Source organism: Gastrolobium bilobum, unplaced genomic scaffold, assembly GCF_033153095.1.
Source record: "Gastrolobium bilobum isolate Gb01-03AN ecotype WA unplaced genomic scaffold, APGP_CSIRO_Gbil_v1 utg2810, whole genome shotgun sequence".
Lineage (NCBI taxonomy): Eukaryota > Viridiplantae > Streptophyta > Magnoliopsida > Fabales > Fabaceae > Gastrolobium > Gastrolobium bilobum.
The window spans coordinates 1,720,088-1,743,683 of record NW_026895666.1 but is presented as its reverse complement, the minus strand read 5'-3'; the positions used below and the strand labels follow the sequence as shown (position 1 = coordinate 1,743,683).

The window sequence follows — 23,596 nt, the reverse complement described above, 5'->3', positions numbered from 1 at the left end:
AAATGTAACATTAACGTCTTACGAAGATTTTACTACCAAACATCCCACAAATAGAATTTTAAGCAATGATTTCATTTATTATATTTGAATTCTGAATTTAAAAATTTATTTTATTCTTGAACGTGCTAAAATCTTATATTACTATTCATTGTTATTTTAAAAAGTACTAATAGTCTAATACAAAAATAGATTATAAATAAGTGTAATAATAAGCATAAAAAATATTGGTGTACGGATAATATTTTTTGGAAATAAATCATTTCATGTTTTAATTAATATGACCATATCATATTGATGAATCTTAATTATATAAAAAAATTAATGGTGAAAATTTATAATTATCTATTCTCATATTATTTGTCTTTATTTTTGTATCACCATTGATTCAATTTATATTGTTAGATCGTATTTTTTCTAAACATGCTTGCATTTTCTCTGTTTGCCTTTGGGCCATTGAATAACCGGTTGTCTACTAAGGCCCATATGTTGACAATTGATAATTCACCTGCACATAGAAACGGTGTCGTTTTGTTTAGCTGAAAATGAATGATAAAATATCTCACCTACTCTCTTATCGTGTTACTGAGCATTTTATACGGATGTTAAAATCTTTTAGTCTCTCTCTCCTCTTTCTTTGTGTACAATTCGTTCTCTCTGAAAAGGTTGGAACTTAGGGTTTGGAACGGAGGTTTGAGAGTGAGATTTGAGTGAGAAATATCGAGTATCTCATCTCGGTGTAGTTGAGAGTTTTGTTCCTGGTGGTGTGGCGCTTCATTTAATCGGTTTTTCTTTGGGAGTTGCTATCTTCCAAGATTGACGGTGGTTCTGATGTTGAACTCTCTGTGCTGTTGAAGAGTTCTGGAGACCGTGTAGCTGATTGCACTGGTTTGGTGGTGCTTGCTTGAAGACGGTGATATCTTGCCCTTTTTTCTGTATAGTTCTTTTGTATCTTGTTGAAAAACCGTATGTAAATGTGCTGGCTCCATTTAGGTATTTTTGGTATCTCTCTGTAAATAGTGAGTAGGTGATGTGTTTACCTTTATTTTTATGCATGCTGTGTTTACTGTTTGCATATGTAAATATCTGAACATATTTGTACCTGCTATCTGTTCTGAATAAAGTGTATGCTAGAGGGTGTTTGACCCTCTCTGGCCAACTTGGATGTAGGAAATTCTTGTACAAAGAAATTCTGAACCAAGTATAAATTTCTTGTGTGTTGTTTCTTATGTTTTCTGTTTCTGTAAGTTCGATCAGTGGGCTGATTCTTGGTAGCTTTATACCGAGAATTATAACAAGTGGTATCAAGAGCTTAGGTTCTTGGTTCTTTTTCCCTTCTGGTTTGTCTCTGTTTCTGTTTCGTGGTCTTTGTCTATTTCCCTCTGGTCCTCGTGTTTTCTGTTGCTGGAAGCTGAAGAGGATGGGTATCACCAAGGTTGAGGTGGAGAAGTTTGATGGGAGGGGTGACTTTAACTTGTGGAAGATCAAGATGATGGCTGTCTTGGTCCAACAGAAGTGTGAGGATGCTGTTGGTCCTGAAAAGGATCTTCCTAATTCCCTAACACCTAAGGAACTAAAAGACTTAATGGCTCTAGCTCATAGTCTAATTGTTGTAAATCTGTCTGATAGTGTCCTTAGGCGTGTATGTAAGATAACTAATCCTAGAGAGCTTTGGGAAAAGCTTAAGGCTCTCTATCAAACTAAATCTGCCCCAAACAAGATGTTTTTGAAGGAGAAATTTATTTCCTTCAAGATGGATCCTTCTAAGTGCTTGGAGGACAATCTTGATGAGTTTAACAAACTCACCTTAGATCTGGATAATGCTGGGGCAACTGCCTCAAATGAGGATCAAATTTTGATCCTCTTGAACTCTGTTCCAGATTTCTATAGGGGTGTAAAAGATGCTATAAAATACAGCAAAGGGGGAATGGACTTAGATGAGATAACTGAAGCTTTGAGAGCAAGGGAGGTTGAATTACTCTCCCATAAAAAGTCCCATGCTGAGGGGCTGGTTGTGAAGGGTAAAGGGAACAAGAAGGGGAAATTTAAAAATAAATGGAAGGGAAACAATAATGTATCCCAACCTAACCAGAACACACAAGGCAATAAAAATAAAGAGCAGCCAAAAGGTAAATTTACCTGCTGGTTGTGTCATAAAGAGGGGCATATCAAGAAGAACTGCCCTGAAAATAATAAGGGAGCTGCAAAGGCAGCAACTAAAACTGAGTATGCAAATTTACTTAGTGGGTGTGAGGGTGCTGAAGTCCTTATGGTGTCTAATAAGGGCTTTGAGGCTGAATGGGTTATGGATTCAGGTTGCACTTTTCACATGACTCCTATGAAGGAGTGGCTTGCTGGTTTAAGGTTCCAAAAGGGTGGAAAGGTCCTTATGGGGAATGACCAGGTCTGTCAAATAGAAGGGATTGGGGCTGTCAAGTTTCTAATGGCTGATGGCAGCCATAAAATCCTCAAAGAAGTGAGGTATGTCCCTGACTTGAGGAGAAATTTAATTTCTCTAGGTATGCTTGACTCAAGTGGGCTGTTATTCAAGAGTGAGCAAGGTTCACTCACTGTTCTTAAGGGTAGTGAGATTTTAATGGAAGGAAGGTTAATTAATGGCCTGTACATATTACAGGGCCATGCTGTTTCATCCGAAAGCTGTATAACAGCAGCCAAGGATGATGAATCTGTTCTCTGGCATAAGAGAATGGGTCATATCAGCAACCAGGGTCTGTCTGAGTTATGTAAACAAGGTATTTTAAGTCCTAAGAAAGTAACTTGTGTTGATTTCTGTGAAAATTGCATTTTAGGGAAAACACACAAGTTACCATTTCCTAGTTCTTCAAATTTTTCTAAATCAGTCCTTGATTACATACACTCTGATTTGTGGGGATCTCCTAATGTTCCCCCTTCGCTCTCTGGTTGCCATTACTTCCTTTCTATTGTGGATTCATATTCTAGAAGAGTATGGACCATGTTCTTGAAGCAAAAGGATCAAGCCTTTGATAGCTTCAAGAATTGGAAGACCCTTGTAGAGAATGAAACTGATAAGAAAGTCAAGGTCCTAAGGACTGATAATGGGCTTGAGTTTTGCAATAATCAATTTTTTGATTTTTGCAATGAGCATGGTATTAAGAGGCACAGAACTTGTGCTGAAACACCCCAACAAAATGGGGTGGCTGAAAGGATGAATAGAACCATCCTAAATAAGGTCAGATGTATGCTGGCTGAATCTGGTCTCCCTAAATCTTTTTGGGCTGAGGCTGTTTCCACAGCCTGTTACCTTATAAATAGAAGCCCATCCACAGTTATAGGTCTTAAAACCCCTATGGAGCTTTGGTCTAGTAAGCCACCAAGTCTAGGACACTTAAAACCATTTGGTTGTCTTGCATACATGCATGTAAAACAAGATAAGTTGAGTCCTAGAGCTGTTAAATCTGTCTTTGTTGGTTATCCTTCAGGTGTTAAGGGATATAAGCTATGGCTCATAGCTGAAAGGAAGTGTATCATAAGTAGAGATGTGATTTTCGAAGAAAACACATTCTATAAAGACATATCCAAACTGAGTGACAAAGAGCATCCTCCTAGGACTGTTGAGTTGGAGGTGGAGCTGCCCAACAATACTGGGCAACAACCTGATGTGGCTGAAAATGAACAACAGCACACTGTTGCTGAAGTTCAAGATGATGGGAATGACATTCCCATTGAGGAGCATGATGTGGAACTGGATAGAGATAATCTAGAGGATTATTTGCTATCTAGAGATAGGACTAGGAGGAATATAAGACCTCCAAGTCGTTTTGCACATGCAGATGTCATAGCATTTGCACTCCAAGTTGGAGATGTGCTGGAGTTTAATGAACCCAGCTCATACCAAGAGGCTATGAGGCTGGATTCTAAAATTCATTGGCTAAAAGCCATGAAGGAAGAGATGGAGTCTCTTGAGAAAAATAAGACTTGGGTTTTGGTGGAGCATCCTAAGAACAAGAAGGTGATTGGATGCAAATGGATTTTTAAAAGGAAGCCAGAAATCCCAGGTGTTGAAGCTGCCAGGTTTAAGGCAAGGGTTGTTGCTAAGGGTTTTTCACAAGTTGAAGGGGTTGATTACAATGAAATATTCTCCCCTGTTGTGAAACATGTTTCAATTAGGCTCATACTTTCAGTTGTTGCAATTCATGATTTAGAATTGGAACAATTGGATGTCAAGACTGCCTTCTTGCATGGCAGCCTTGATGAGCTCATATTCATGGAGCAACCCGAAGGATTTATAAAAAAAGGGGCTGAGAACAAAGTGTGCCTTTTGAAAAGGTCCCTTTATGGGTTAAAACAAGCCCCTAGGCAGTGGTATAAGAGGTTTGATGATTTTGTTTTGTCCAAAGGCTTTAATAGGAGTAGTTTTGATCATTGTGTGTACTTTAAACAACTGCATGATGACTGTTTTATCTACTTACTGATTTATGTTGATGACATGTTAATTGCATCTAAGGACAAAAATGAAATTAATAATCTGAAATCATTGTTGAAAAAGGAATTTGAGATGAAGTTCCTTGGTCCAGCCAAGAGGATACTTGGCATGGACATTACAAGGAAAAGAGATGAGAGGATATTGACTCTCTCTCAATCTGAGTATGTGAAAATGGTCTTAAAGACCTTTGACATGTACCTGGCCAAACCTGTAAGTGTTCCCCTTGCTGGTCACTTCAGGTTAAAGGCTGTAGATGGTGATTTAGCCTCGGATGAGGCTTCTTTTATGTGCAATATTCCATATTCTAATGCTGTTGGATGCCTAATGTATGCCATGATAGGTTCTAGGCTTGATATTGCTTATGGTGTTAGTGTAGTAAGTAGATACATGAGTAAACCATCTAAGGAACATTGGAATGCTGTGAAATGGTTGCTTAGATACCTTAGTGGCTCTGTTGATTGCTGCATTCATTATACTGCTCAAAACTCAGTTAATTGTGATATTACTGGTTATTGTGATTCTGACTATGCTGCTGATCTTGATAAAAGAAGATCTCTAACTGGTTTTGTTTTTTGTGTGGGAGGAAATGTGGTGAGCTGGAAAGCAAGCTTGCAACACATTGTGGCACTCTCCACAACTGAAGCAGAGTATGTGGCTCTCACAGAAGCTGTCAAGGAGGCAATGTGGTTACATGGAATTGTCTCTGAGTTGGGTCTAGGTAAGGACCCTCCTAAGGTATTCTCTGATTCTCAATCTGCCATACACTTGTCCAAAAATGGTGCATACCATGAAAGGACCAAGCATATAGATGTTAGGTTGCATTTCATAAGGGAAATAATTAGTAATGGTCAGGTTAGTGTGAATAAAATACCAACTGAAATTAATCCTGCAAATATTTTAACTAAGACTGTTCCTCTTAGTAAATTTAGGGAGGCTCTAAATTTGCTAAAAATAAAACCTCCCTAAATTACATGCATTGCATAGGCCTTGGGTTAAACGCCAGGAAAACTCTGGTGTGCACTTTATTCTGTTGTATGTTTAGTAAATAGGTGGAGATTTGTTAGATCGTATTTTTTCTAAACATGCTTGCATTTTCTCTGTTTGCCTTTGGGCCATTGAATAACCGGTTGTCTACTAAGGCCCATATGTTGACAATTGATAATTCACCTGCACATAGAAACGGTGTCGTTTTGTTTAGCTGAAAATGAATGATAAAATATCTCACCTACTCTCTTATCGTGTTACTGAGCATTTTATACGGATGTTAAAATCTTTTAGTCTCTCTCTCCTCTTTCTTTGTGTACAATTCGTTCTCTCTGAAAAGGTTGGAACTTAGGGTTTGGAACGGAGGTTTGAGAGTGAGATTTGAGTGAGAAATATCGAGTATCTCATCTCGGTGTAGTTGAGAGTTTTGTTCCTGGTGGTGTGGCGCTTCATTTAATCGGTTTTTCTTTGGGAGTTGCTATCTTCCAAGATTGACGGTGGTTCTGATGTTGAACTCTCTGTGCTGTTGAAGAGTTCTGGAGACCGTGTAGCTGATTGCACTGGTTTGGTGGTGCTTGCTTGAAGACGGTGATATCTTGCCCTTTTTTCTGTATAGTTCTTTTGTATCTTGTTGAAAAACCGTATGTAAATGTGCTGGCTCCATTTAGGTATTTTTGGTATCTCTCTGTAAATAGTGAGTAGGTGATGTGTTTACCTTTATTTTTATGCATGCTGTGTTTACTGTTTGCATATGTAAATATCTGAACATATTTGTACCTGCTATCTGTTCTGAATAAAGTGTATGCTAGAGGGTGTTTGACCCTCTCTGGCCAACTTGGATGTAGGAAATTCTTGTACAAAGAAATTCTGAACCAAGTATAAATTTCTTGTGTGTTGTTTCTTATGTTTTCTGTTTCTGTAAGTTCGATCAGTGGGCTGATTCTTGGTAGCTTTATACCGAGAATTATAACATATATGATTATAAATTTTTAAGATAACATTATCATTTTAATTAACACATAAAATGAATCCACTGCCATATTTTTTTACAGCAATCAAGCAACATTGCATTGTGTTGGATATGTACTATGGTAACCAGAGAAAAATTATTTGCTGGCACATAGTCAGCAATCAAGCAACATATGCATTGTGTTGGATATGTATTATGGTTACCAGAGAAAAATTATTTGCTGGCACACAGTCCCCACTCCCCACAGTCACTTCCTTTCCATAAGAAACACCAATGGCTGTTGCTTTTTTTGGTTGATTATACGTTATACAGTGTTAATTTCCAGAGGGTGATTAGAATGTCGTCTGCAATTATTGGTGCTGTCAGAAATATTGAAAAACTTGCTGTCGTACACATCAGAGACATTGTTTAGGTTCGTGTTTTCACGTCATTCACAATAAGGGTCCCCTTCAGAATGCAGACTAATCATCAGAAATTTGATTTATATAAATTCATATAAGATTGGTATCTCTATCTGGATTGCATTCAAATTCCAAATAATGCAGCACATAAATCTTATAGCCAGCCATCAATAAGAGACTGCCCCATAACAACATTGCTGTTGCTTTCATTTTAAATCAATTTATGGTCTCTAATACTTCGTGAACCACTTCCCAACAAATCAAAGTCAAAGCATTTATGATCTGAGTGCAAATCCTAATCTTGATTGTCGAATGGCTTACCCACTATGTTTGACATAGAGCCCGTTTCTTTGGCATTTAAAAAAAAAATTGTTTTTATGACTTGTTTATTTTAAAAATGTTTTTACAAAAACTTATTTAAATTTAAAAAAAAAATTGGTATTTAACTTCTATTTTTTTTAGAAGCTAAAATTTTTATCTTAAAAAAATAGATTTTTAACTTTTTTTTATGGCTTTTACTTTTTTAAAAAATAGACATCCAAACTGATTCACAATAAGAGGTGCTTTTTATTTAAAAAAAAAAAAAACCAATTTTTGAATATAAAAAAAGCTCATCCAAACATGTTCTAATAAAAAAAAGTCTTTTTTTATCAAGCTCATCAAAACAGGCCCACGGATCCAAATTTTATATATATATAGAGAGGAAGGTTTTACTTATAATTATTTTTTTTTACAACCTCTTACAACCATATCTTAACACCGTTGATTTTCGTCAAATAACGGTTATCATTTATTGTGAATTAATAATTAATTAATGAGGTTGTACGTATAACTTTTCTCATATATGGGAAGGATATGTTTACAATTTTTTTTTACAAATTACACTAAGTATGACCGGTCAGACATATAGTATAGTTTGTAAACAAAAAAATTTAAATATAACATTATATATATATATATATATATATATATATATATGTAGGGAATGTTATATTTGCAAACTTTTTATTTACAAACTACATTATATACTTCCGAGAGTACATAGTATAATTTGTAAAAAAAAAATTGTAAACGGATCATTCCCCTATATATATATATAGCGAGTTATATTTACAAACTACATTATGTACTCTCGAAAGTATACTAGGTTATACTATATACTTCCGGGAGTACATAGTATAATTTGTAAAAATTTATAATTTTTTTTTATAAACGGATTATTTCCCTATATATATATGTATATATGAAAAAATGTGTATCATTTTAAAGGATGTAAAATTGTGTCATTATAAGTGAGAAAAAGATAGATAAAGGGGGGAGAGTGGAAAAAATAAAATAAAGGTGTGTGTTCCATTTCTTTGTGAGAGCGAAATGACACAAGTTATGTCATTTAAAATGACAAACATTTTTTCATATATATATATATATAGGGTTCATTTTTTCTGCAGTTACTGCAGATAACTTATCTGCAGTAAGCTCAATACGACGTCGTTTTGGGGCGGAAATCATGATATTTTTGTAATTTTAATTTATTTCAGTGTTATAATAATCTTTAAATTTATAATTTTTTAAGATTTCAATACCAAAACGACGTCGTTTTGGAAATAAATGCAGACAACTTATCTTCATTAACTGCAGAAATATTTTTTCCATATATATATATATATATATAAGCAGGTTCTGTTTATAAATTTTTTATTTACATATGAGAGGATCTAAATTCACAAAACAATAAGATTCTAAGTCACCGTTTTATGAAAATAATAAATATATAATATATTGGTTCAATTTTTATCAATAAAATTAAAAATTGATTCAATACAATTAAAATATGTGATTTTTTTTTTTTTTGTCAATTTTCAATTTTTTGTTTTTTTTTACTCAATCATCATAATATGAATCGGTTTGGATCGTTTACCAAACATTCTTAGGAGGCAAACTTAATCTATGCGAGCTTTAAATAGATCGATTCCCTTCGATACGGTTAATTGTGTGAATGAAGCTGGGGGTAGAAGACAAAGGCAAAAAAGTCCATGGGGCAATCATGTTTGCCAACCACTTAGCTAAGCTACTTGTGGATGTGATGAATGTTAATTTCAGGAATATATGGAGGCCCAAATTTGGGCCAATAATTTCGGAAAACATAATTCTTCAGAATTGTCCCATCGTACTAGCTAATATGGAGCCTGTGCCCCTTAAGTGATAGGTTATTTTAATACGGGAAAATGTTTGAAAATCTCCTCAAGCTGTGAGAAAATGGTGGACATGAGAAACTGTCCCCATGGCACATGGGTGATGGGATGCGAGCAAATAGTTTAACTTCAATAACAAAATAACAAAGACAAATAGAAGAGAAATTAGTGAAAAAGACAGATTGCATTTACCTACTTGACTGATTCAAATTGTTTTATTCCATTTCTTTTCATATCAGTTAACCCCATCATTCGAGAGCCTTGATGAAAAACTATATTAATAGCAAATAGTTGAGAATATTTTTTTTAATTCTTTTTCCGTCCTTCCTGAACGGATTAGGAGATGAGGTTAGAATTGTTTCCCTCCGATGTAATAGCGGTCTTTTTTTAGTTTTTCTTCCTCTTAGAATATTTTCTTCTCGTAAAATAACCTTTTTTATAATGAATAAAATAAAAAAATTGCTTCCGAAAATATTTTTTTAAACATGTATATCAGTTTTTTCTAAATTCTTATTTATTTTTTTTCAATTATACTTTTATTCTAAAATTGTATTTATAAACTTTATTTTTTATCTTAGATCGTCTTCTCCCCCTCGAAATTGTTAAAAATGTCGTTTATTCATTCTTGGATCTATTGCTTCCTTTAAAATATTCATCTTTAAAACCTTTGTCTTTTATTTCTCATTATATTTGTGTTTATCTAAATAATAGAGGTGTCTAATATTCTTTATGATAATTTTATTTTGAAACATAGCTTACAAAAGTTATTTTACCAAACAATTTATTTTTAACTTTAGCATTAAAGTAACTTTAAGCTGAAAATTTTATATAATCACAAATAACTTTTACCTTTATTTTTTAATCTATTATTTTAAATTTTAATTTAAAAATAACTTCTAACTTAAAAAAATACGCCAAACATGCTCTCAATATAACAATGATATAAGATGCAATGATATGAACCAAAAGAAAGCTTCATAGGGAGTCAATGTAAGTGATATCTCAATCAAAAGCTGAGAGCAAATGGAAAATGTGTTGGGGCAAAATGTTCTAAGGTAGTATTTTGATAGAGTAATAGTTCTGAAATCAATATGTAGAAGGTGTTTCTTCAATAATTGAATAAGGATATACGTAGATGAGAAAGATTTCTTAATGACGAGAAAGAGACTAACTCATAATTATTTTTCATTTTGCCTTCGTAACTGTATACGAAGCAAGCACACTCACCTAAATTGTGACTGCTTGAGGTGTGAGTTATGTTGTGCGGAAAATGAAGATATAAAAATTTCACCCATAAGAAATTGGAGAAAATGTTTCTGCAGTTACTGCAGATAAGTTATCTGCATTTTTCTCAAAACGACGTCGTTTTTGTATTGAAATCTTAAAAAATTATAAATATAAAGACTATTATAACTCTGAAATAAATTAAAATTACAAAAACACTATGATTTCTGCCTTAAAACGACGTCGTATTAGGCTTACTGCAGATAACTTATTTACAGTAACTGCAGAAAAAACGAATCCTAAGAAATTTACCCTTTGTATAAATCTAAATGGTCAACCTCATTTGAGTGGCCGAAATTATAATCGATTCAGGACACTTTTTTATCAAAAAATAATAATAAAATCTTCTCCAAGATATTTGAGCAAGAAGATAACGGAAAAATAATTTTTTTTAGTAATTTTTTTTTTTGGTAAATAAATTTTCAGTAAATTTTAATTAAAATGAGGAAAGAAAAAATAAAAAATCTTGTATGATTCTTTACAATTTTTTTAAAGGAAATCTTGGTGCGAGAAATGGGAAGGACTAAATTAAAGTGGAAATGCTTACCCCAAAAAAAATGGAAATAAATTGGCATTAAAATTTGAATCAAATTAAGAAGTCTAAAAGTAATTTTTGTACCACTTGGCATTAATTTTTGATAACCTAACGCATAACTTTTCTGGTGGAAAAAAAAATGAAAATATTTTTTGTTTAATTATACATGAATATATAATAACTAAGTTCAGAATCGAGTGTCAATGAAAGTTGACACACTGGTTGATCCATCTTAAAGGGGTGTGTGTCTTCGTCTAATAGAAATTTTTAAATGACAAAAAAATTAGATCAGAATTAAATAGATAACCTTGGAGGCGATTGGTAAAAATATTTTTTTTAGAATTCTCAGGAAATTGAAGATGGTAATTTTATTTATTCACGTTTGGTATGAGATTTTTTAAATTTTTTCGAGAATCTGATTTTTTCGAAATTTTATTTTGTGTGCAAATTTTTTTAAAAATTCTATCCAATAATACCATCCACGGGGTGGTATTCTAAGATTTTTATGACAAGGAAAATTTTGATATAACCAAATACAGTATCAAGAAAAATTAACTTAATATTTTCAGAAATATTTTAGCCTACCAAACAACTTTTTGATAATATTCTCGGAAAACTCATTTTTCGATCATATTCCTGAAAATTGTGATTCCCGGATAAAAAAAAAAAATTCTCCTCTACTCCAAGTCAAAAGTATGGTTTTCTTTTTGAATTTAAGAGAGAGGATACGCAGATGCATAATAATAATAATAATAATAATAATAATAATAATAAAATAGATGGATAAATAAATAAATAATTTTTTTCAAGTATGAATAGATGTAACGAAATTAAAATAAAATTAAGGAGTTACTTCAAAATTATGCGCTGATACTTTTTTTAGGAAAATTATATTTACAATATTTTTAGCTTACAACTATTTACAACTGAATCTTAACCGTTGATTTTCACCAATCAGACGGTTATAATTTATTGGGTCATATTTATTAATTAATTATTAATTTTCAATAAATTATAACCATCATATTAATGAAAAATAATAATTAAAATTTAGTTATAAAAAATTATAAACGAAAAAAAATTATAAATATAATTATGTTCATACTTTTTACTTAGAATCAATGCAAGCTCGAATCTTGAGGTGTAATTTTTCTGTGAACAAATAAAAAAAAACTCAAATAATGTTTAGGTTATTGTTAGCAATATCTTTGAAATTATTAAATAAAAAGTTGAAGTATTTAACCTTTTAAAATTTGAAAAATATTTGATATTTTTGTTAATTAATAAAATAATTTAATAAAAAGGAGGTTTATATTTATAATAAAAAAGTCTATAACCTCTTACAATTATAGGTGTGTGTGCTTTTAAATGACACAACTGTCGTTTCATAAATGCAAAGAGGCGTGAGTCTCATAGAAACTAAAATAAAGACAAAAAGATATGGGTCTCACTTTTTTATGTCTATGAAATGACACAACTTGTATTATTTAAAATGACTCACAATTTTTCCTATTTTAATCAAGGATTTAATGTTTATGATGTTGTAGAAGATAAATTTTATCTCCTATACATATTAAAGTGTATGGACCCTATATGAGTCTATGTGCCGAAATGAGAGAGAAAGAGAAAATATAGACTCCATAAATATTAATATATATGTAGGAGATAAATTTACCATGTAACAAAAAAAAATAAACCTTTTGATCATTGGATCAATTCTAAATCAGCGGTTGTCAATTGTGAGTCCCTCTCCCATATTCTCTCAGCATGTTTTCTGTTTTTTGAGTCTTTCTCTCCCATCCTTCTTTAGAGGACACATACCCGGGTGTGGATTTTTTAGGAAGACTCGTCCACGATAAAAGCTTCACTCCGCTGTTGAGGTGGATTTTGGTGCTCGCCACTGTTGAAAGGGGGCTTGTTCTACTACTGCCCATGAAGGAAAACGCCAAACAATTGGGTTTGAGATGGGGCAAACAATGTTGGCATGGCCAAATGCTAAATACCCACATTTCAAAATTGATTCTTTCTACTTTGAATGACCTTGATTCAATATTTGGGTTGCGGGTATATAAATTGGAAGATAAAAAAACCAAAGGAAATTTTATTCTTTGATTTGAGTGCCCACATCACAATTCCGGGTTTTGAGTTCAACAAATAAAAAAAAGGAAAATTTATTTTCTAATTTAAATCCACATGATCTAATTTATGACAAAAAAAATTACGAATCATTTGCTCTCCACTTTGAATGTCATTATTTAAGGGGGGAAAAAAGCTTTATACTTTAATAACTTCATGTGTATATGATACAACAGTATAAGAGAATTGAGAGCGAAAAAGAATTGAAAGAGAAAAAATTGAAAGAACTTCAATATTATTTTTCAGATAACTAATTTCGCGAAAAAGAATTGAAAGAGAAAAAAGTGAAAGAACTTCAATATTATTTCTCAGATAACCAATTTCATTTACACAATATGCTATTTATGTCTTTTTACTCACAGGTATCCTCTTTTGTTACATGTTTCCATCATACAACTAACCACATATCCTACTTGTCACCTTGCTATTGGTTCACCGCTTTACTTGCTAGCTAATTTGACCTTGTTATTGGTTCACTGCTTTACTTGTCACCTATCCCACTTGTCACCTTGTTATTGGTTCCCTTCCTCATTTGCAAGTATAATCTCTCATTCAAGCTGGCGTTCCTTTTCTTCTAATGTGTCTTTTGGAGATGATGGTATCCAAGGCTAGGCCATCAGTGGCTAGGGCTAAGTCTTCAGTGGTTGGGCCCGTAACAACTACCTCTTCCTTTGGAGAGACCTTGTTCTCAAGGTCTAGGTTTGGATATGCAGAATGCAAGTCATTAGCTGATTCCCAAGTTGCATCTTAAGGAATGGTGTAAGTCCATTAAACCAAGTACTGCAATTGAGGAGTACCACAGATTGGAGAGGAACGAGATGCCAAGATTGCAAGAGGTTTCTGAACTGGTTTATTGTCAATAATGTGAGATGGCAGAGGAGAGAAATGCATACTTGGTGTCCCACGAAAAGGCTTCAAACACGAGATATGGAACGTGGGATGAATCTTGGATGTGGCTGGCAAATCTAGCTGGTATGCAACATGGCTAATTACTTTCTTGATAACGAATGGATCATAGAAGCGCTTAGCAAGCTTCTGATGTGAACGACGAACAATTGAAAGTTGACGATAAGGTTGCAATTTGACTAATACCAAATCACCCTCGGCAAGGAGTAAGTCCTGACGATGTCTGTCTGCTTGATTCTTCATCCTATTTTGAGCTCTCAACAAATTATCCTTAAGACTTAATAGGATGTCATTCCTTTGGCAGATGAGTGTGTCTAAGGCCTCAATTGTAACTAAGCCACGAGGATAATGGAGAATTGAAGGGGGTACCCTCCCATAGACTGCCTGAAATGGGGACATGCCAATTGATGAGTGAACCGAAGCATTATAATGGAGTTTAGCTCAGCATAAGAATGAAGACCATTTATGATGTTGTTCAGCACAAAATGCTCTTAAGTACTGTTCCAAATAACGGTTAGTCACCTCAGATTGCCTATCCATTTGTAGGTGATAACTAGAACTGGTTTTGAGCATGGTACCACTCTAGGAGAACATCTTCTACCAAAACTTGCTCGTGAAAATTGGATCCCTATCAGAAACCAATGAGTGAGGAGAGCCATGAAGTTTCACAATGTGCTCACAAAATATTTTAGCTATTGTTGCTGCTGTATAGGAGTGGCCCAATACAATGAAATGAGCATAATTTGACAAACGGTCCACCACCACTAACATAACAGAGAGACCATTTGATTGAGGTACACCAGTGATGAAATCTAAAGAAAAATTTTCAAAGATAGCTTCGAGAACAAGTAAAGGTTGAAGCAACCCCAAAGGTGCTGAAGTAGTTGTCTTGATTTGTTGGCGAATGATACATTGCTGAACAAAGCTAGTAACATCTTTTCTCATATACTGCCAATGAAATGAAGCAGACAAATGAAGGAATGTACGGAGAGATCCAACATGTCCACCCAAAGGAATAGAATGGGCCTCTTCAATAAGTTTTTCCTTCAGGCTTGAATAAGACCCCAAATAAAATTGTCTTTTATGGTATAAAATACCATCCTTTGTTGTGAGGGAAGGATCAATCAGGATCCCTTCTGCTAACTGTTGGTGTAAAGCTATTAAATCTAGATCAGATATATTCTCAGACTTAATGCTATCAAGGATTCCAAATTGTGGTTTAGATAACAAAGGCAACAAGGAGCCAACATCATTACTCTCAAACTGCCTTGACAGTGCATTAGCAACTATATTCGAAGAACCATGCTTGTATTCAATGAAAAACGAATAACCAAGGAGTTTATGCACATACCTGTGTTGTTCGAGTGTCTGAATGGTTCGGGATAGCAACTCTTGGATACTTTGGTGATCCATCCACCAACACGCATACATTGTGATCACAAATCAATGCGTTCAGCATTAAGGCTCTATGATTAAAAGAACCTGCTAAGGAAAACATAGTAGCTTCTTGAGCTGGCTGCATATAGGGGTGTTCGCGGTCTGGATTAGATCGGTTTTGGAAGCAAATATCATCCCATCCAATCCCTTCGGTTTGATCATATAATCATCCATTCGGTTTGGATTTTTTTTCAAATCCGATCTGATCCAATCCAATTTTTTTCGGTTTGGATTGGATCGGTTTTCGGTTTTTGAAAATCCTAAAATTTATTTCATAATTATTATGCAAATAACATCTTTTGTATATATATTGGCTTTGTAAATTATTATTTTTTAAATACAAAAGCATAAGTAAACTATAATATAATTTTTTTTTTGGGCAATGAGGTATGAAACTCTACAAAGATAAAATTTTGTTGATGAGATGTGACTAGATTTTTTCTTGGGTTTGGTTGATACTCAATGGGTCTTGGGTTTAGAAATTTTTAGGCTATAATTGGGAAAAAGACCTAAGTAGGTGGAGGGAAATTAATATATTGGATCGGTTTGGATTGGATCGGTTTGGATTGGATCGGTTTTCATCAATCCATCCAAAAACCGATCCAATCCAATTAAAATTTGCGGTTTTTTTCAGTTTTCGGTTTTTCGATTTATTCAGTTATCGATTTTTCGGTTCGATCACCGCGGTTTGAATCGGTTTGGATCGGTTGATGAATACCCCTAGCTGCATAGTAGCTGCTTGAGGAACATCCCTGGGCTCAGGTGACCAAAGAATCTCCTCTTCCATTTCTTGTTGATCATCCTCCATATCTTCCATTAAGAGAAGCATTTTGGCTTTGCATCTGTATTTGGAATTCCATTTTTTTCACACGTATAACGTAAGCCAAGTTCCCTTTTTCTATGAATCTCTTCAGGTGAAAGCTTTTTAATAGGCAGTGAGGATGGTTGAGGTAATAATGGTTTGATTATATTGTTGAGTGTGGTAGATGGATTGAAGGTGGAAGTTGAATTGGTTTTAGGAAGGGTTGTAGTGCCATTGTTAGAGGAGAAAGAAGTATTCTTTTGGTTTGAAAGAAGAAAGGAACACAATTGGTCATGATAGGTATCAAATGCATGTGCAAGTTGCATAGCATGATGAAGGGATGTAGGCCATTGAAGTTGAATTGCTCCTAAGGTCAGGTAGAGGCCAGAAATAAAGAAACTCATCAACACGTCATCAATATCTCTATTACAGGAATATTTTATTATTGTTAAAAATTGTTTGAAATTTGGGGATGTTACATTGATTCAATAAAGACTCAAAATCCCTAATATAGTCCATCAAAGTACCTGATTGGGAAAACTTTGACAGGGCTCATTTGAGAACCACAAATGTTGAAGCTTCAAATCTTTGGCGCAATGCACGAGTAAAGTCTTCCCATTGAGAAATCAAACCAGTGGTAAACATCCATTGAAACCATGACGATGCTTGACTTTCCATCTTCATCCCCAGGAGTTGTACCTTCATGCACGATGGAACATGGTGCATTTAGAAAAATATTTCAGCTTTGAAGATCCAATTATTGGGATTAGACCCAATAAATAAAGGAATTTCAATCTTGATGGACTTAGTAACTCTCTGCTATGGCGTTTCTGGTGAGCGAAACCGGGTAACCTTTGGGTCAAAATTTGAATTGTGATTCTTTGAACTAGTTGGTGTGGAGTTATGGGTCTTGGACATGAATTCTCCTAGGCGAGCATCAAGGCCAAGAACTTATTTTGTAAGCAGGTCAAGTTTCTGAGTGACATCAGATCGAGTGGAGTTAATTTTCGACTGAAATTCAGAGCACAATTCATCAGCAACTTCCCGAATTCTCACGGTGACTCTTGGAGTTCGAAGATGAAAGCACCACATGATACAACAGTATCAGAGAATTGAGAGGGAAAAGGAATTGAAATAGGGAAAAGTGAAAGAACTTCGATATTATTTCTCAGATAACCATTTTCATTTTCACAATATGCTACTTATACCCATTTACTGACATGTATCTTCTTTTGTTACACGTTTCCATCATACAATTAACCACATATCCCACTTGTCACCTTGTTATTGGTTCACTGCTTTACTTGCTAGCTAATTTGACTCCTCTGTTCCCTTCCTCATTTGCAAGTATAATCTCTCATCCAAGTTGGTGTTCCTTTTCTTCCAATAGGTCTTTTGGAGATGATGGTATCCAAGGCTGGGCCATCGGTGGCTGGGGCTGAGTCTTCAGTGGTTGGGCTCGTAACAATGTCTCTATCTATCTTCAACTGCATATATACACTTTGGAGTGTTGCACCTACACGTTGAATGTGATTGCACTTGGTTATATTGTAGATTTGCACTATGAAAGAGCACAAAAGACGTTCGAAGATGGGAGAGAAAGATGGAAGAAAAGAACAAAGAGTGAAACTAGAGATTGATATGAGAAGATTATGAACGTTGATTAATAAATTAATGAGAAAAATGTTTGTCTTTTTAAAGGATATAACTTTATGTCATTTTAGATCCTAACTATTGATTTTCTTCAATCAACTATTATAATTTATTGAGTCAAATTTATTAACTAATTAGTAATTCACAATAAATTATAACTATCGATTGACGAAAATCAACGGTTAGGATATAAAATGACACAAAATTACATCTTTTAAAAAGATAAATATTTTTTCTTAAATTAATTTAATAATAATTAAGTGGTTGTAAACTCTTTTGGTTGTAAATATAATCTACCCAAAAAATAAATATTTCTTAATCTCTGTTAAGAGTACGCACCGCTTGGTTATGGGCTAAAGAAAAGAAATGAACGCGAAATAAAATATGAAATATCTATCAAGTAAGTAACCAGCTAAACGAAGGGCACGTTGCTTCACCTTATCTAACTCTCCGAGAGTCCAAAACCCTGCAACCCAATGCCCCAAACCCTGTCATCTATGGTGTCAAAACCGATACACACTACCACGAATCAATCGTCTTAAATGTTTATAGCTCACCTTCACAAAGTTAGCTTCCGCAAATGGAACTTACTTCCTCCTTTTTACTCTCCTCAAAACCATGCTCCTTCCCCTCCAACTACTCTTTCGCATCCTCATTCTCTCCGTTCCCGATTAAAATTTTCATCAGAAACTCCAAATCTCGAAACCCCACTTCACAAAGCTTTCGTATTTTCGCAGTGGCCTTAGAGCCGTCGCCGCAGGAACTCCCTAAGAACAGTCCTCATCGACTTCTGAAGGAGCTCGCTGAACGGAAGAAAATCACTTCCCCGAAGAATAAGGGACCCCCAAGGAGGTACATCTTAAGGCCCCCATTAGATGACAAAAAATTAGCAGACAGGTTTCTCAATAGCCCACAATTGTCTCTGAAATCGTTCCCCTTGTTGAGTTCTTGCTTGCCTTCGTCGCGACTCAACAATGCTGATAAGACGTGGATGGAGGAGTACTTGCTCGAAGCCAAACAAGCTCTTGGGTACTCACTTGAACCATCGGAAATGCTCGGGGACGATAACCCCGCAAAACAATTCGATACTTTGTTGTACTTGGCTTTTCAGCACCCCTCATGTGAGAGAACGAAAGCACGGCACGTGAGGTCAGGGCATTCGAGGTTGGTTTTTTTAGGGCAGTATGTGCTTGAATTGGCGTTGGCTGAGTTCTTCTTGCAGAGGTATCCGAGGGAATCACCGGGTCCAATGAGGGAGAGAGTGTTTGGGTTTATAGGGAAGAGAAGCTTGCCCCAGTGGATTAAAGCCGCTAGCTTGCAGAATTTGATATTTCCATATGATGATATCGATAAGATGGTGAGAAAGGACAGGGAGGGACCTGTAAAGTAAGCTTTAACTTTCACTTCCACTACAAATTCTCTCTGCCTCTCTCTCTTTCTCTTATTATTCTTTCTTGTGATTTTCTTGCCCATAGTTGTGCAGTTTTGCCTTAATGGATAACGTGGTTGTCACTTGTCATTGCCTTTTCTTCCAAGTTACTTCATAATTTGAGATTATGGCTTTGTAACTGCACTAGCAAATACTCTCTGCCTATCTGGAACAATGTCATTTCTGATAAGAACTGCAATATGCCCACAATCTGCAAACTAAAATAAAAAATAACAATATGCCCACATTCTAGGGGAAGTCTGATGTCTTGAATTAGCTATTTTCTTCTCGCATTGGGAAATTTTATTGATGGGTCAGCTAGATAGGTGTCATACGACTGGTCTATGACCATTTCATGTGACTGGCCAAACTGAATTGATTTATTAGGTTAACATATACATTTCTTCTCAGGCATTAATTTTGCATTGATATTTGCTTTTGAGTTGCTTAATATGGTTTTCAGTTTCCCTCTCTTGGTATCCTTTTGAATGATATTTGAAAATACAATGTGCAATTGTGCTGAGGGTGTTCATGAATAAAGAATTCAGATTTGAAAATTATGTCGATGTTGTTTTGGGTTCAAGCAGAATGGCTGACAGAAATTTGGACTTATATCCATGAACACTTAGGTTAACTCTCTGACATCAAATTTTGATGTTTTGTTTCTCTCTAATCATCATCCATAATATGAACCACCAGTTTGTGATATCAAGTACAGGTTTAAATAAATGTTTATCAGATCAATGACCTATGTATCTGGTGCCATCCCCTTTTCAAATTGAAGTTGTTTGATGATTAATGAATTCAAAATAATAAGATGCTTGGCTAGCCAACTGTCTAAAGATGATCTAGGAAAGAAAAGACAAAAATGTTGAATACATACCTTCCTGGATGATATTTTTATTGCATTAGGTTATCAATTTATTGCAGAACCATCTTAATCAATGGAGTTGCTAGCCCATAATCTATTTCTGAAGTGAATTGTTCTGCATTTTCACATTTTTTATTCTATGGCAGGTCAGTATTTTGGGCTTTGTTTGGGGCAATCTATCTATGTTTTGGTATGCCAGAAGTGTATCGTGTTATTTTTGAAGTCTTTGGAATGGATCCTGATGCTGATGATTGCCAGCCTAGATTGCGTAGACAGCTTGAAGATGTGGATCATGTATCTACCGAATTTGAAGGCAAGTTAAGCTGGCAAGATATGGTTACTTATAAGGTAAGCTATATATAACTTGGGCTAAAATATTATTTGTTTAAAATAAGTTAGCACATAAAGATCTATATATTAGGCACATATTCAACTGTGTTTTTCTGCACTCTTCCCAAATTTCGATGCAAAATTCCTGTCCTACAACAGAATACTTTATTATTAGATGGAGACATGGAAATGATGTTTGCTGTTATTCATTCAGCCTCCTGCAGATGCTCTGTTTGCACATCCAAGGCTGTTCAGAGCTTGTGTTCCACCAGGTATGCATCGGTTCAGAGGAAATATTTGGGATTATGATAGCAGACCCCAAGTTATGAAAACACTCGGATATCCACTAGAAATGACAGACAGAATTCCAGAAATTACTGAAGCCAGGAACATAGAGCTTGGACTTGGATTGCAGGTAGCTCTACTATTGCCTCTCATTCTACTTTTCCCTTTGCCCTATCAGGCTGTCAAAACCACAGATCTGACTGCCCTTCCTAGGATTGGGCTGGGTATATCTTTGATTTATCTTTGAATAAACAAATCTTAATGCTTCTACATTTCTACTTGTCCCTACTCAGGCTTTACACTAAATGGCATCAAAGTTGTTTAGTGATAATGAGCATTAAAGCCTTAATGGTTTGTTTGTCATAGATGCATAGCTATTAAACCTAAAGTTATACTTTCAAGATTTTTATGTGGAAATTAGGAAGGTAAATTTAAAAGAAGCAAAGTACTGAGGGGTGGCAAAATCATTGATAGTTAATTTTTATTGTATTTGGGGTCATCTCTGCACTGTTTACTTCATGACAACAAAGTCCTGCCTTAAAACAACCCAAATATTAAGCACATTAATAGTGTAGGACTTTAGGTAGGAAATAATACTCAATATATTTGATTATGAAGTCAACTTGGACCTTCTGAGACCCCTCCGTGGAAGATATAAATTTGGTAGTGAGAAGTTTGAAAGTTCCCTGGCTTGTTATAAGTTCTGATGTTGAACGTCTTATCTAATTGCAGCTTTGTTTCATGCATCCATCGAAGTACAAATTTGAGCATCCTCGATTTTGCTATGAGAGATTAGAATACATTGGCCAAAAGATACAGGTACTATTCTTTGTATTGTCTATAGGACAATTTGACTGCATTTCTGGAATGACACTCTAGTTTCGTTAATGGGATATATCATATATTTACTACTCAACTTCTATTTAGAATCTAAATTTTTCTTCTTCATTGGATACTGTATAATGTTTTTGTTTTATTATTTTATTATTTTCTGAAGGATTTGGTGATGGCTGAAAGATTGTTGATGAAGCATTTAGATGCTCCGGGGTTGTGGCTACAAGAGAAACACCGTCGCCTTCTTATGAACAAGTATTGTGGAAAATATTTGAGGGCCAAACATCTCCACCGTTCTGTTATATATGATGAGAAGGTTCAAGACTCTTATGAGCACAACCGGAGAAAAAGAAACCCAACCACCACAGCTGTTCAACAAGCTCTTCATGGGCTTTCATATCTTGTTTATGGTAAACGTGATGTGAGACGTCTGATGTTTGAGGTTTTTGACTTTGAGCAGATCCTGCCTAAAGAAGTCTAGATATGGAGACAATAGTGACATAAATATAAAAGCACTTCTGTTTCCTTTTTTTTTTTAACCTCTTTCTTTTGTTTTTTCTTTTCTACCCCCTTGATTCAGGCTTTCCATATGATGGTTTGATCCGCCTAGTTGTAGTTGATTTGCAGATTCTTCTTTGGAAGTTGCTCAATATATAAGTCATTGTATTTTACTAATCTTGCGACTAAGGGTGGCAATTTACTACACAATATGAGATTTTCATATTCGAATGATCTATATTCATATTTGTGTCGGGTTTATATTGGTAAAAAATCATATGAAAAAATTTGTATCGTACTGCGTGTTAATACAAACACGACACTTTATTCAAGTTAATTTTCTTTCAGGTTATTTATCATATTATGTCAATTCGCATAATATGCTTTATGACACTTTATTCAGGTTAATTTTCTTTCAGGTTATTTATCATATTATGTCAATTCACATAATATGCTTTATATTTTGAAGTTAGCAAGTTATTTGTGTTATGCCGTTGCAATTTGTAAAATCAGAGGGTCGTGTATATATTAAAGGTCTTAACATGAATATATTCATGCGTGTAAATTTAGATAGATACAAACACAACATTCACATGAATTGTGACCCCTATTTGGACGACTCGTTCAATTCTCCTTGGCTTAGACCATGGAGCAAAACCATGATGACCAAAACGTTGTTGGTATGATTATTTGAGAATTTAACTTGATACCTACACAAAACAAATCAAGTATAGTTCGAGAAACCGTGATAATCTACCATAATTTTCTTTTTTGGCTGACAGGAAATTCTACAAGGCGTTTCGGTTGATTGAAAAGGTTGCCTTTGTTGTGTGATGAACCCAGCCGTGTTAGTTTTCACAAGACATTTCTTTTGGTAAAAAGGTAAGAATCTTTTTATATGGGTTGCAGAAAGATATTTTTAGGACGAATCATTAATTGCCACTTTGTTACATTCTTAACGCAGACCCATGGATTTGGTAAGTATCATGTATACAAGGAAAATATCTTCTGTAAAATGGGAATATTGAACATTTAATACATCCTTCCTAAAATTAGAAATTGTTTTCCTCTCATTTATGATCACTGATGCATAAATCCTATTTTTTTCTATTTTTAATCACAGTGAAAATATATATGGGAAAAATGTGTATCATTTTAAAGGATGTAATGTTGTGTCATTTTAAGTGAGAGAAAGAGATAGATAAAGAAAGAGAGAGTGGACAAAAAAATATAAAGATGTGGGTCCCACCTCTTTGTGAAGTGAAATGATATAAGTTGTGTTATTTAAAAGGATAAACATTTTTCCTTATATATATATATATATATATATATATATATGGGGCAGAATATTCTTACACCGGTGTAACACTTAGAAGTCTTACACTCAATCTTGACTATTGATTCACTTCTATCCAATGACTCACATTTCTAAAAAATTTGAGCTGTTAGATATAAATGAAATCAACGGATAAGATTGAGAGTGTAATTTACACTGGTGTAAAATGATCCTGATCCTATATATATAGTTAGGATCTTTTGACACCAGTGTCAAATTTGACACCTCAACTGAGAGCCGTTAGATCACAA

At 34.5% G+C, this 23,596-nt stretch overlaps 1 protein-coding gene across 1 annotated transcript; it reads left to right on the top strand.

The window, feature by feature from the left end:
• The first annotated feature begins 18,174 nt into the window (after positions 1-18,174).
• Positions 18,175-22,305, top strand: LOC133287596 (ribonuclease III domain-containing protein RNC1, chloroplastic). Its single transcript, XM_061485237.1, has 5 exons — positions 18,175-19,148; positions 20,209-20,410; positions 20,607-20,807; positions 21,410-21,496; positions 21,675-22,305. The coding sequence occupies exons 1-5, from the start codon at positions 18,343-18,345 to the stop codon at positions 21,990-21,992; spliced, it is 1,614 nt and encodes a 537-aa protein (XP_061341221.1). The 5' UTR covers positions 18,175-18,342; the 3' UTR covers positions 21,993-22,305.
• Positions 22,306-23,596: the final 1,291 nt, after the last annotated feature.

Coding starts and splice junctions, on each gene's coding strand:
- LOC133287596 (XM_061485237.1), top strand. CDS start 18,343: ATGGAACTTACTTCCTCCTTTTTACTCTCCTCAAAACCATGCTCCTTC. Junction 19,149..20,208: donor GACAGGGAGGGACCTGTAAA/GTAAGCTTTAAC, acceptor ATTCTATGGCAG/GTCAGTATTTTGGGCTTTGT. Junction 20,411..20,606: donor AAGATATGGTTACTTATAAG/GTAAGCTATATA, acceptor TTATTCATTCAG/CCTCCTGCAGATGCTCTGTT.